The 15,284-nt window shown below is 38.6% G+C and overlaps 1 protein-coding gene across 5 annotated transcripts in view; it reads right to left on the bottom strand.

Moving 5' to 3' along the window:
* The window catches only part of LOC126373765 (espin), a 161,570-nt gene that overhangs the window by 4,105 nt on the left and 142,181 nt on the right, over positions 1-15,284 (bottom strand). For 4 of the 5 annotated variants that reach the window (XM_050020046.1, XM_050020042.1, XM_050020044.1 and 1 more), the window contains one exon: positions 14,607-15,163. In XM_050020046.1, coding sequence (XP_049876003.1) covers positions 14,607-15,163 — 557 coding nt within the window. The remainder of the gene's footprint in view (positions 1-14,606; positions 15,164-15,284) is intronic. The other variant, XM_050020043.1, reaches the window with a different exon arrangement.

The raw sequence follows: 15,284 nt of genomic DNA, 5'->3' as shown, positions 1-15,284 counted from the left end.
CTTATGATCATTTCGACAAACATCCGTCTTGCTTTTTTGTAATTGTTTTAGTGGAAATTTCATATGATGTTGTTGTCTTTTTTTGTGTGTGGTGTCCTTTTATAATAAACTATTTCTATTCTATTCTATTCAACCTCGACAAGTATTTACAATTTTATAAGTTTAAAACATTTTAGGGCAGAATAAATAATAATCAGGAATGTTAGGGAGCTCCGTAACCGTAACCGAAACTATCGGATATCCGATATAAAAAAATCATCCGTAACCGTAACCGAATCCGCAATATAATTTCGGATAATATCGGATAGGGGCAGAGCCTAATTGAGACACATTATGACAAGTTGTTTTAATCGGCTGTCCGCTGCCAGTACCGACACAGAAGTTTGTTTTTTTTCTTCTTTTGTCGTCATAACATATTATATAACTTGTCGTTATAAATATAACCACTTCATTTGTATTTTACTTTTGTAATTCCTTAAAAAAATAATATTCGTAACCGAAATTATCCGAAACTAATGGATAATCCGAAATAATTTATTATCCATATCCGTAACCATATCCGGTATAATAATCACTCTTAAATCCGTATCCAATCTGTATCCGAAATTTTAAATCCATAACATCCCTGATATAGGTAATACCCGCGTTATGATAATAACCGCGTAAACTTAAAACAATGTATAGGTAATACTGCGTATAGAACAGTATCAAAAATCAAATTCAAAAATATCTTAACTAGGCCCTTAATAAGCGCTAGATAATTAAACGAACTCCACAATAAGCGGTATACAAACTAATAACTAATTTTATCAGCTCATTTATCGTACCGCTATATGCGTGTAGCATGCTACGGCTACTGGTGGTTCAATCAGCTTATAAAGTAATGAGCTTATCAACGCAGGAGACGAGGCGAAAAGATAAGCATTTAGTAATTTACGTCATAATACAATGGGTTAGCACAGGGGTGCTTAGACTTATATTACACAAACATAATATGTCCTATGTACAGTCATGAGCAATATAATGTACCCACTTTAGGACTCTGTCGCACTAACATATTTGACATTTGGTGAGTGACTTACAGTTCAATTCGTCAAAAAAATTAATGTGACATGGTACCAAAGTGTATACATATTATTTATTGCTCGTGACCGTATGTGCCTATTGTACTCATTCTAATTCTCTTTTGGTTTTTATTTTGTTTTTTCCTGTTTGTGCAATAAAGTATTTGTTACGTATGTCGTGGCCAGATCTTAGCATTTATCCAGTTTGGCCAGATCAATGAACACAAAACATTTAACGATATGAGCAACTAAATGCATGATTACATCATGATATAGCCAAATGTTGGCAATCACATCGTAAAATTTGTAACATAGTGGCGCTGGTGTCGATTATACCTATTGAAAACTTGAGTCATATAATCGACGAATCAATGGAATTGTACTTACAATTTTCCATACCGACAGTAAAGGAAAGGAAAATATTAATTTAAGGAAAGGAAAAGGAAATTATTAATTTTCAGCCTAAGAAATTAATCGACTATTCGCATTTCGATTACACCACATAGCACGGACACTGCCTACATTAACAATATTATGGCCAAACGTTGATTGAAATATCATTAAACGTTGACGTTTCAAAGATAATGGTCAAGTTAAGGTGATGCGTTTCAGTCAGCTAGGTAACGCTGCGTCAGCAGATGGCGTTACTTCTGCAGTTTTCGTATTTTTTTCCATTTATTCGTTTAGTGTTGAGTTCTGACCCAGTGAAATGTTAGGTGGCGAAATCTTACATACATTATCTTTAAGTTAAGCTACAATTTTGAAGTATTTACTGCAGATATCATATTAAAACATTGCATCAAAAGTTGGTGTCATTTCAATTTGTGTACAAACACGAAGCTGTCACACACACATGCGAACTAGGTTAGCTATTAAAAGAGATGCATAATTTGAAGTCTACTCCTAACTTCTAAATGGCGCATTTGGTAAAGCAGTCAGTAATTGTTTTTAAAACTTTTTGTATTTTTTTTACAATTGAATTTGGCGAACCCGTCTATTTGTTACGGAATTTTCAAAAAGTATCACTTTTACCAATAATATTATAATTATACAATAATGTACTTTGCACTAAAGTACTTTCCGTAATTTCCGTATTTTTTATTTTGTAAAATTCTAACAGGCATTAATCGCATCAGTGAACATGCGGCTAACTAAAAAACTACTGAACGGATTTTCATACGGTTTTCACCAATGAGTAGAGTGATTCATGGGCGTGCTTTAGGGTATATAATTTATACAAGTATTTTTTTTTTTTTATAAAATGGTTCAAAAATGATGATGAATGTCAAACATAATTATCGTTACAAATATAGCCGACTTGGAGCTTTCGGCGAAAACGCTGCCTGAGCCCATTGAGATATAACAAAACAACGTATGGTTGAATTGTTCCTTTTTTGTAGGTCTACCGAAAAGTCCACAATATGTCATAATAATTATATTGTGTATATGTATTGTATGATTTTACAAATAACGATCACAGTACAGTAATAATAAGGTAGATTTTCCTAAATTGCGTCGGTTCAAACTTTGACGCATCGCGTTTGAAAGATGTAATAGCGCTTCAGGACGTCCCGCAAGCACGGCGCTGATGTCGCAGTATCCGCATATAATTATTATGACTTGTCATTTAGTTCCAATAAAATCCGCGGGACTTCATACGTATGTCAGTGACAGCTGGTGATAGCTTGCGGGACACTTAGCAGCTAATCGAATTCTATGTTGTTTTCGCGCCCAGTCCAGACGACTTGCAGCGCATTTCTGGACTTATATTTACGCGTGGTGTTTATTGTTAGGTTAGTTAGTTCAGGTTAGGACGTCTTTTTTTAACATCCTCGTTAAAAAAAGACGAGGCTGGGACATATTGAAGTAGTATTTCCATATATACGCGGCCTAAAATGGGCTGTTTCGGGGACCTGAACTGGTTGCTGTCGAACTTATTATCACGTTTTCTTGATTAAAATTCATAAATAAGTCAAAAAGAAAAAAGATTTTCGTTAGTTTTAGATCTGTCATGATGTCTGTGTATTATACATAAGAATTTCAAAATTTATCTTATTTTTTTTTCCCAAAGGGCAAGGCGAAGGGAACTATGCCCATACAGCCATGTCTTGTGTTTTTTTTCTTGATGATGATTAATGAAATGATGAAACCTAAGCCCCCACACAGACTCCTACTCCGAACCCCAAACGAAGTAAGCGGCTTGTTGGCGCAAAGCGAAAATAGATAGGTACACTTTGTTTATTGAATATTCCGATCCGACTAACTTAATGTGATCATTAACCACAAAACACCACTTCGTATTGATTATTTAGATTATTCAATGAAGAAAGCAACCTTCCCGTTCCCGGTCCCACCAAAAAGTCCGCGGCAAAGAGAATATAAATAAATCTGTATGCTGGATGGAAAAACAATGAATTATAAATGACTACTATCTAGGCCGGCAAATGCAACAACTTTTTTTTTTATTTGGTTTTCCCCGAAGGGTAAGGCAAAGTGAACTATGCCCATACAGCCATTTCATTTTATGTATTGATTTTTTATTATAATATATGTCCTCTTTTAAAACACGGTACTGACCCATTATTTAAAAATGTTTAAATAGTATGCGTTAAAACAAAAATATTTTTCCAATATTCCTTTTCTCAGATTGTAGTATTTTTAGTTTTTTATTTATTCATACAAAATCTCTTTATAAATTGTCACTGACATTCTATTACACTTGTCAAGTAGTCAAAGCCTTTAGAGAAAAAAAAAACTATCACGCACACAAACTAACATTGACACCACTACACGCTCAGCAAATACACTGTAATCTGCACCACTACAAACGTAGAATTGATCAAAATTGAGGGTCTGAAATATGGTACTTCTCGTATTCGGACCCAAAATTTTTGTTAGTTTGCGAAAATAATACACCAAAATATTACTATTTATCGGTTTTATAACAATATTCCTCTATCCGTTTTCTGTAGCACTGCATCAACTTTTGTATGGAAAACGAATCACCTTGGCTATTTCATGAACATTTCATAAAATAGTAAAGTAAAGTTTATTATTAGAATCCACAAAAAGACAAATACAGTAACAATTGATTTATAGTCAAGAGTACAGCATCTCTTTGTGGAGGGCCGATGCGTATACTAGGTGGAAACCTGTATTATAGGTCATCGGTCGCCCCCGGATGACACAGCGTTGTTGTACCTTGCATTTATACAGTTGTAGACACTAAATTTAAAAACAAATGAGAAGCTTAAATTTAATTTTAAGTCGCTGAAAACAGGCAGACAGAAATGATACATAGATTAATTCTTAATTCTTATAGTGTGTGTGTGTTTGTGTGTGTGTGTGAGAGAGAGTATGTATGTAAATATATTATTTTCTTAAAGTGTGGGAATAAGAATATCATCGAGATCCCTTTCACTCAGTTCAAGAAGAAATTTCATTACCGGGGTTTTTTAAACGACGAGTAGGAAGTTTTTTGATGTTAATTTTTTTGTGTATGTGAGTATACAGTCGAGGAGCGTTGAATTCGTAAAATCTTTGGGCGAAACTAGTTTTTACCGCTTTGCTAGGGCATTGAAAGATTCTTTTGTATTCATCGAGTATGCTTGGTGCAGTGAGACGGTGATATCTGAGTATGCATCGAAATGCGTAAAGTTTCCTAACTGTTAGCACACCAGTCGTTTTATAGACAAGTTCTGTAGGATGTCGTATCGGTAGTGACAAATGGTCGAACACATCTTGAAATGATCAATTCTAAGGTCTATCCACGACACATACATAAACTCACGTCTATTTCCCACCGGGGTAAGCAGAGATCCTCACATACTTCTCTTGCTTTCTCACATTCATCAATCGTTGTTTTGGTTAGCACGTGCGATATTCTATATTAACTAGCCTATTTGATCCCACTGCTGGGCAAAGGTCTTCCCTTGATTCTGGTCTTCGGCGGATCCATCCAATTAGTACGTAAAATAAAGGAGAGTGGTCACGGCCCATACAAAATTACCCCAGGCCCGGCGCAAACGAAACATCTCATTTTTTTCGTAAAATAAGGATAAATTAATGTAAAAAGTCCGCATGGCCGAAATCAGAGGCGAACACATTAAAATTGCGTAATGTTTTTGGTTAGGCGCATTATTTTATTTTTCACATTTTTTCCGAGAAAGCCTTTTGTGTCTGGTTTTATATTATCAGTTGATAATTAAGAAGCATAATGACACCTGGTTTCTCAGAATAATGTAGAAAATACAATAATATTAATAATAATTGAACATTATAAAAAACAATACATTAAATCATGACTTAAATCTATAATTAGTGTTCATTTATTATGAGCACTTCATCCATGCTTAATGCCGGGTGGTCGAACGTATCATTATGCCTCGCCCATCCCAAATAAAAAACCACACTGATGACATGGGCGCAACTACCCAGTGTTCTTCTGCCTTGAATACAAGTGCAATAATAACTGCTTATGGCATCTCTACCTTCAGCAGCAGGGTTATATAAAATGTAAGTTAAATAGACTTTTGAAGTTATATGCCTGGAATTTATTTTGCACCTTAATAACGAACTGTCATCATTTACAGCTTCCGGGTGCCTGTACATTTCAACATCATATACGCCAGTACGTTTACGATGTTGAATTATATTAGTTATATATTTTTAAATGGGTGTACAATAATAGAGTTTTTTACGTTCATTTGTTCTATTTAGAACATTAAAATAATAAAAAAACCCAACAAGAATTTTTGCAAAAGTATGAAAAAAAAAAGCGCCTAACCAAAAACTTTATGCAATTTTAATGTGTTCGCCTCTGATTTCGGCCATGCGGACTTTTTACATTAATTTATCCTTATTTTACGAAAAAAATGAGATATGTTTCGTTTGCGCCGGGCCTGGGGCACATTTGACCACTCTCTTTTCGAACCCAAAAATAATTACTGCCAAAAGAGAAACCGAAAAACGTACCTACCTAGTAAGAGACAAGATACATAAATTGGTTAGCTAATTTTGTATATCGTAAGAAATTTAATCACAACTGCGCCTGCGCCGAACAGAGAAAGCGTGAAATCGGATGTAGTGTAGTGTACACATACACTGACCTGAATCCACACGCCGAGGGTGAAAACAGGATGGATATATTCACTAACACAGTTAACGACCTCTTGGTCTAGTGGTTGAGCGTTGGGCTTACGATCCAGAGGTCCTGGATTCGAATCCTTGTGGAGAGACATATCACTAAAGTCAATTTGTTATGCCTAATTTCGTTAGGACGTTACAGGCTGATCACTCGATTGTCCGATAGTAAGATGATCCGTGCTTCGGAAGGCACGTTAAGCCGTTGGTCCCGGTTACTACTTACTGAAGTAAATAGGTACGCACATCACACCGAGCTTCCTGTTAGACTAATGTGATAGGTAGTGAGCCGTATCGCCGCCTATAATGGTCGAGGCAACTGTGTTTAGTCTTCTCTTCTATCGTGTGGATTGTGAGGTGGACCAACCTAAGCAACCTTGGTGTCAGGGTTATTATTAAGCCGCCATAGGCCCCTGATGTGACTCATGTAACGACTATGTACTTACGTCAGCAAGTAGTAATCGGGATCAACTGCTTAACGTCCCTAAATGTCCTATCTGACAAAGTGAAGCCAAGCCCACAAAGTGATTTTTGTAATATGTCCCCACAGGGATTGGAACCCGGGACCTCCGGGAGCCTAACGCTCAACCACTGGACCACCGCGGCTATTGATGCACTAATAAGTACGTACAATTTTTAGTACATAGGTATCTGTACTTATTTCAAATTCAAAACATTTTCAGTTGGTAACATAGCTACACTTTAAACTTCTCATCCGCTTAAAACTACTGAAACACTATCAAAAATATTACCCACATAATCCCCTGACTACAAGAACTGATAAAAATAATAATGAATAGAAAAATTATAATCAATTTTGGCAAAATAGTGAATGCCATAAACCCGTCCAACTGATCACTCTTTAATACACAAATCTTCTAATTGCTAATGCTAATTATCCAATGATAACGCACATTTCTCCTCTATTATATGTACACTAACATAACGCACATTTCATACAAATCTACTAAATTATTAGAGAACAACAATCAAATAAAACTTTCACTGCTTTTTAAATTATTCAACAATAGATAGGTACCAACTACAGATGTTTAGAGATGTGCCAATCAGTCAAGAATTAGTCGGATCAGTCGGCGAGAATAGTCTGCACAGTAAAACGACTAAAACTATGAAAAATAACATTCAGTTATTTATTTAATAAATTCAAATTCAAAAAAAATATCTTTATTCAGTAGGTAACATAGTTACACTTTGAATCGTTAATTTTTACATAATGAACGTCTCATCCGCCTAAAACTACTGCAGCTTCTCACAACCTGTATAGCCGGGGAAAAGAAGCTGCTAGAAAAACCTCGGCACAAGACCCTAGATTTTCTTTTAAAATATAAACATACAATATTATTATACAATTGAGTAATTTAGCTGCCTAATATCATGTCTCAGACAGTTAATTCCATGCATTCATATCTTCTACGTAATCACTAACCTTATAATAATACATTTATTGATCATATGAATGAGTTATTAATTTACTTAAGTGCAGTTTTCAGTAAAACATTTGGCTCGACCATCTAGAAGGCGATACGACTCAACACCTATCACGTTGGTCTAACAGGAAGCTTCGTGAGGTGATTTCCTCTTGCCTTCCGCCCCACAGTACTATCTGACGCGAGTGGGATGGCGCCGCGCCCTAAGAAGTCTATTTCAAAGCCGTATCAGGACTCCTGTCCTCCGCCTCTGAATAGTACGGACAATTACAGCTGCCCTCTGTCAGATTCCAGGTTACAGTCCCTGTGATTTGCTCCTTCCGTCCTACATTGCCGTACCGATGAACAATAAGACGATTTTGTCATGCTTTCATTGAATTTATATTTTGTATTTGTATAAATATGTTTTATGGTATTTCGATTTCGATTAACATAATAATATAGACCATGATAATAATGTAGATATATAAAATGTTAGTGACATCGTAACGAAAACTTTGAGGGATGATTCAGACCATGATTCTGAGAGTTGATATCAAGTGGAATTTTCCGTCGCAAAAGTATGGAACTGAAAAAAAAAATTGCGTATAGTCGACCTGTTGGTCGACTAGTCGACAGTTGCTAAACCAATCAGTCGACTAGTCGGCCAAGTCAGAACATCTCTAAAGTCATTTGGAAGATGAGCTTTTAATTAGACGATCGTGATCTACAGTTTCATTATGATGATCTTTATTGAATAGGTGTTGGGAAAAGTCAACCTGTTGTGTTGAAAAGTGAATCGTTTTATTTTTAGGGTACCGTAGTCGTAATGCATAATCGTACCTTCATATAGTCATGAGCAATACAATGTACCCACTTTAGGACTCTGTCGCACTAACATATTTGACATTTAGTGAGACTTACAGTTCAATTTGTCAAAAAAGTTAATGTGACATGGTACCAAAGTTTTTACATATTAATGCTTTTGACCGTACATACTATTAAACATAACGACTAGTTCAGTACAATTATTCTTCTTCTATCGTGTGGGTTGTGAGGTGGATTACTGACTCCATCAACCCTGGTGTCAGGGTTACTATTGAGCCGCCAAAGGCCCGTGACATGGCTCATGTAACGACTACGTACTTACGTCAGTCGGTAGTAACCGGGACCGACGGCTTAACATGCCTTCCGAAGCACGGAACAACTTATTTTCGGACAATCAGGTGATCAGCCTGTAATGTCCTAACCAAGCTAGGGATCACAAAGTAATTTTTGTGGTATGTCCCCACCGGGAATCGAACCCAGGACCTCCGGATCGTGAGCCCGGATCGTTATCATTATAACATCTCAATGCGCGGTAAGAATTAGATCCACAACCAGCCCAATGCAGGTTTGGTCACACACCTCAGAAAATGAATTTTCGGGAATATGTGTTTCTCATGATGTTTTTCTTCACCGCTGATCACGCGATAATCATTTATAATGCAAACATAAATTCGAAAATAAATTCGCCAATCATTGGTTTAGGCCTGCTGGATTCGAACCTGCGACCTCAAAGTGGGAGGCAAGCGTTCTACCAACTAGGCTACCACGGCTCTGTTTATAAAGTTACTAAACTCTACAAACTTTTTTTTTAAGAAAGGCAAATAAAAAATCTTGTAATTATTATTTATACAGAACCCGAATAATAATGACCCCATTCCCGCTTTGTGTTTTTATTACGAAACTGCATCTTCAATTGTTATTGTGAGAAACAAATAAAAAATCAAAAGCATTCTGAATCTGAAATGTCTTTGTGAATAACAAACAAAACCTGAATGTTATCTTTACAATAATGATTCGCATTTACGTAACGACCACGACAAATGGTTTAGTGGTTGAGCATTATGCTCACCTCATCTTGAGGTCACCGGTTCGAATCCCGGTGGAGACGTATCACTGTGTGATCTCTGACTCCAGGGTTAAAGTGGCTGGTTGCGTCCATCTTCCCAACCACACCATATCAGCAGCATTTACTTAAAGGAGACGTGGGTAAGTACTTAATCTCTTAGGTCGTTACGTTAACGACCTCCGTGGTCCAGTGGTTGAGCGTTGAGCTCACGATCCGGAGGTCCCGGGTTCGAATCCCGGTGGGGACAAATCACAAAAATCAATTTGTGATCCCTAATCTGGTTACGACATTACAGGCTGATCACCTGATTGTCTGAAAGTAAGAAGATCCGTGCTTCGGAAAGCACGTTAAGCCGTTGGTCCCGGTTACTACTTACTGATGTAAGTACGGAGTTGTTACATGAGTCGTGTCAGGGGTTTCGGCGGCTCAATAGTATCCCTGACACCAGGGTTGATGGGGTTGGTAATCCACCTCACAATCCACACGATAGAAGAAGATTGATAGCGATCAAAAACTTTACCTAAGCTATGTTGAGAGATCAGTCGTTGAATGAGTATTTAATTTTGACACAATATCAATAAATTAGATCTCCACCTTCTCCAACCCGCAGTGGAGCAGCGTGGTGGAGTATAATCCATACCCCCTCTGTTTGATGCAGAGGGAACCTGTGCCCAGCAGTGGGACGTTTAATAAACGTATATAACGTGTTATTTATATGTATGTCTATATTTTTTGTGAATGAAGTTATGATTGTAACTTTCTCAAGTTATGAAAGATATTAAATAAGTATGTATTTACCGATAAGTTTTCCTATCCCTCATAAGATATAACATAATTATGTAATATCCATTTATAAAAAAACGAAATTATTAAATTAATAACGAATATTACGATTTAATAATTATATTTACAAAAGAAATGTACACTCTTTTATGCAATAATACGAATTAATTATTTTTTTAAATCCCAGTGAAATTGACAGTTAAGTCGGTTAAAAAAAGAAAAATACATTATTTTTCGAGTGCCCGGAAGTACTTAGCGTCAAAAAAATATTTATTCAAAACTAGAACTGATTTAGTTTTAATTATGTAGGTACCAATGCTAAGCATGATTTTAAAATACCTCTAATACTTATATTCATCTGTACAATAGCAAGTTCATTCATAAATTCATGTTTTGATCATAAATGATTGTCGCGTGTTCATCGGTGAGGGGAAAACAGCGTGAGGAAACCCAATATACCCGAGAAATGCGTTTCGGAAGTATGTGAAAACGGTATACCGTTATAACGCAAGGAAGGTGTTGACTATTCGATACATTAGTGAACCTATGTAGATCTGTATCTATCAGAATTCCACTTTATGAGTTTGAATTAATGTTTAGATCATAGATAAATTGATATCGTTTCCAGGAGTTGTGCCGGTTTATAGCAATAACAAGATATGGAAACGACATACAAATAATAATAATATCATAAAGGGTACATTTGTAATTATGGATAGACAGGTGACCCATCCAGTGAGTGGCGAGACACCGCCTACTCATTGTATCCCTGTTACCAACATTGGTCGAGCAGGCGCCATAGTTCCCCATAGCCCCAGTATCCGGTCCACCAACCCCCAACCAAATAGCCCAATTCCTTGTGTTCCCATAAACTGCAATAGTCCTACAAGAACCGGGGATTGTCTTTGGGTGCATTCCCTTAGTGCATACAGGGATAATCGCCGGTTGGTGTCACATCACATTTAGATTAAATTATTTTAAGGGACCTCTACACGTGTTGGCTTCGGCCTCACGGACGCCTTCCAAAAGTCCGGGACTCCATAGTCCCGAGACATGGAAATGACAAACATAATAATATTATAAAATATCTTTATAGATTAAAACAGAGTTACAATTTTATTTTACATAATGATGACTCCTTCTAGACTACAAAGTCTGTGTTAGGAGGCGTCGCTCTTCACTCCCAGTTAGATCTAATAATCTGAGTGGCATAGTTTTATTTTTACATATTATTCACAAATTCAGCAATGCCAATAGGCTCGCCCTCTATTACATGGGACTTGAAAATAGCTGGCGAAGAGTGGATGTATAAACTGTACAACTCCGCTGATCCCTTCGGGGATAATTCAAATTCTAAAGTATCTTTATTCAGTAGGTAACATAGTCACACTTTGAATCCTCAATTTGTACGTAACGAACGTCTCATCCGTCTAAAACTACTTCTCACAACCTATATAGCCGGGGAAAAGAAGCTGCAAGAAAAACCTCAGCACAGGATCCTAAATGTTCTTTTAAAATAAAGATGTAATGCTATGATATAATATGTAATTTCGCCATCGAATTTCGAGTCGCCATACTGTGAATGTGGTCACCCGGATTAAACCATATCTCACATAGTGAACGAGTGCCTTCTACACCGGTTCCCAGGTGGCATAGCCGAGCTGCATTGTATGACGGATGCGGAAGAGACTTGGTTAGGGGAGCTTCAGCTATATATATGATCCACGCAGGATAATTTATTTTTGTCTGTCATACGCAATAATAATAATATGTAATTTGAAATAGATAAGTATTTCAATAAGAAACTCTAAAGTAACTAAATAAGACATTACTATTACAAAAACCATTCAATTATTGTGTTGTAAGGTGTTTTGCATATAACAGAAGCGAACACAAACAAATAAAATGGTCAATTTTACGGTTGGATAAGTATAACAGTAAATAAATATGTTACGTTCACTCAAGTAACAGTGGGTGTCATTCATAAATTGAAATGCTTCATTTTCATTACATATTTACATAAATAGATCTACCCGAACACACGATCCGTGCTTCGGAAGCCATGTTAAGCGGTTGATCGCGGTTACTACTTTTACATGAGCCATGTCAGGGGCCTTTAGCGGGTCAATAGTAACCCTGACACCAGGGTTGATGAGGTTGGTACTCCACCTCACAAGCCACACGAAAGAAGAAGACCTAATACTTCTAAATAAGTTTCTTTGCGGTACTGGGGGCGAATAAAAGAAGAATACGTTCAGCTGCTTCTTGTCCCGGGCATGTCGTAAAATCCGACAGAGGGATTGTGTCCTTTATAAATTGTCATAATAGATATGTTATGGGCGATTGGCGGCCACCACCGGCTCACCACATATCACGGTCGTCTAACAGAAAGTTCGATGTGGGTACTTAGTTCATCTTGCTATAGATGTACCTCTAGCCCTAGAGGCAGCCAATCAGCTCGCGACACCAAACACTTCAGGTCCCCGATACCAACCCCGCCGGCGTGGTCGACGATTTCCCTCATTCAGCGCTTATCGCTATCGACCCACTAGGGTTGATTAATTCTTTCAAATATTTTTCCTCTCAGACGACGCCCTGAGCCGAGGTTCGCGCCCAACTGGGCACCCTCAGGCCTGTTGTCTTAAACGTTGTACCCCGGGTGAGAGCCTTCAGCGCTCCCCATTTGTCCGGCCAAGTAGTTAATGCCATCTGCGGCAAATCTACAATAAGTCACGTCAAAAAAAAAAGATGTACCTCGGATTACCGCATTGGGCTATAGTCGTGAGCTTACGTTATGACAGGCTGATTATTTGAATGACAGCAAGACAGAGACATGTACCTCAGTAAGTACCTAGTAACCGGGACCAACGGCAAACGTGCCTTCCGAAGTATTAGGTAAATATGTAATACATATATCAACAAACAAAAATGAAGAACAAAAATGTAATAAGTACTTATGAAAATGACTTTTTGTCTGGGAAATTCATGATGAGACATTATACTAATAACCTAAACGCGCCAAGACAGCCTAGATCAGATAACCATATCTAATCATCTCCCTAGCGTTATCCCGTTTTTCTTTTATATTATGACAGGTCCGATTTTTTACAGAAGCGACTGCCTGTCTAACCTTCCAACCCCGAAGGAAAAACCAGCCCAATACAGGTTAGGTCACATACCTTGATGTGGGTTTCCTCACGATGTTTTCCTTCACCGCTGAGCATGTGATAATCATTTATGATCCAAACATGAATTCGAAAACAAATTCGACAATCATTGGTTTAAGCCTGTGCTGGATTCGAACCTGCCACCTCAAAGTGAGAAGCGTTCTACCAACTAGGCTACCACGGCTCTCAAAATAACGTCCCCACTGCTGGGGCACGGGCCTTTCCTATGGATGGATAGGGAGACCGGGCCTTAAACCACCACGCGGGCCCAGTGCGGATTGGTGGTTATTAACGACTGCTAATGTAGCCGGAACCAACGGCTTAACGTGCCTTCCGAAGCACGGAGGAGCTCGAGATGAAAACTTTTTTTTTGTGGTCACCCATCCTATGACCGGCCTTTGCGAAAGTTGCTTAACTTCAACAATCGCAGACCGAGCGCGTTTACCGCTGCGCCACCGGACTCCTCATATCTTATGATCAATATAGAAATTATGTAAGTACGTAATAAAGATCTATAATTATCTCTCTAGAAAACAGTGATGTATTGAACGCGAAGATAAGTCAATCTTCAATACAAAATGGCCGCAAAAACTTTACGAGATCATTAACTTTGTCGCGTATTTGGTCAAAATATGCCAGTCATGATGAATTTCACGGCCGTTACACATTGGTAGAGATATCTCAACGTGTTGGGTGGGGGAAATAGAGCAGTAGGTTACGAGCAACGGATGCAACTGCAACTTCTAGGAAACAGCGCTAGCGCGAATCAATCGCGCGACATTATATGTTAATAACATTAGCTTTATCGCACTATAATGTGATATACTGTAAAGCAAATTGTATTGGGTTGCAAAATCCCGATTCCAACACAAGTATCTTCGATTCAAGGAAGTCTACTCTATATAAATAGAAAATATATTTTTTATTATATTTTATTATATTGATCCCTATACACCATACTACTTAAGATTTTTAAAGAAATTATTCACGTTTCATTAAGCTTAATTACTTGTTCTTCAGTTACTTACGACCCGCGAAAATAATGGCTGAAAACTTACAAAAACACTTCCTATATGTGCAAAAATACTGAACTTAATCTTTTAAGTAAATAGAAGAAATATCCACTGACCTGATCAACAAAATTCTCCGCCGTGAAGCGTTTGGTGAACTCCGTGAATGTCTCCTTATCCTGGAGGCTCTCTCTCCTGGCACGTTCCACCTTCAGCTTCTTTATCCCGGTGATGTCTTTGGACATTTTCAGTTCTTCTATTAGGTCCGTCTTCGCGCTCCTGTAGTTCTCCGCGGCGGAGGGCAGGCATTGCAGACTGACGGACCTCGCCGGCGGTGGCGCGGACATAGTTTTAGTTGCAGGGGTGCGCAGGCGAACGGCGGACAGTTCCGCGCTGCTGATTGCCGCTAAAGGTTGGTGAGACAGTGGTGGCTGCGGCGGGGGTGGAGGCACGTTGTCCGGCACGGGCGGCGGCGGAGGCGGCCGGGCCTCCGCCGCTGCATCGTCGCGTTTGCACGGCGCCGTGATTGTTTTCAAGTACTCCGAGGGTTTGATGAGCCTGTCGGGCGCGTTGTGAGGGAACGCGGGCGGCACGAACGGGAGCGCCGGCTGCTTGTTGACGAGGTTGGGCCGCGGTCTCTCGTCGTCTGCGGACGCCGCCGAGCCGCGCCGGCCTGCTGCCGCGGGCGGGGAGAGAAAGTTCTCGCATCAACGCGTGCGCAAGCAAGCCGCGCGGCGCGTGGATGCCTGTACACTCACCTCCGCGCAATCAACAAATACCCCAATCATTGGGTCGTG

Source organism: Pectinophora gossypiella, chromosome 16 (genome assembly GCF_024362695.1).
Source record: "Pectinophora gossypiella chromosome 16, ilPecGoss1.1, whole genome shotgun sequence".
NCBI classification, from domain to species: Eukaryota; Metazoa; Arthropoda; class Insecta; order Lepidoptera; family Gelechiidae; genus Pectinophora; species Pectinophora gossypiella.
The sequence above is the reverse complement of the archived record's forward strand: the minus strand, read 5'-3'. Positions and strand labels throughout refer to the sequence as shown.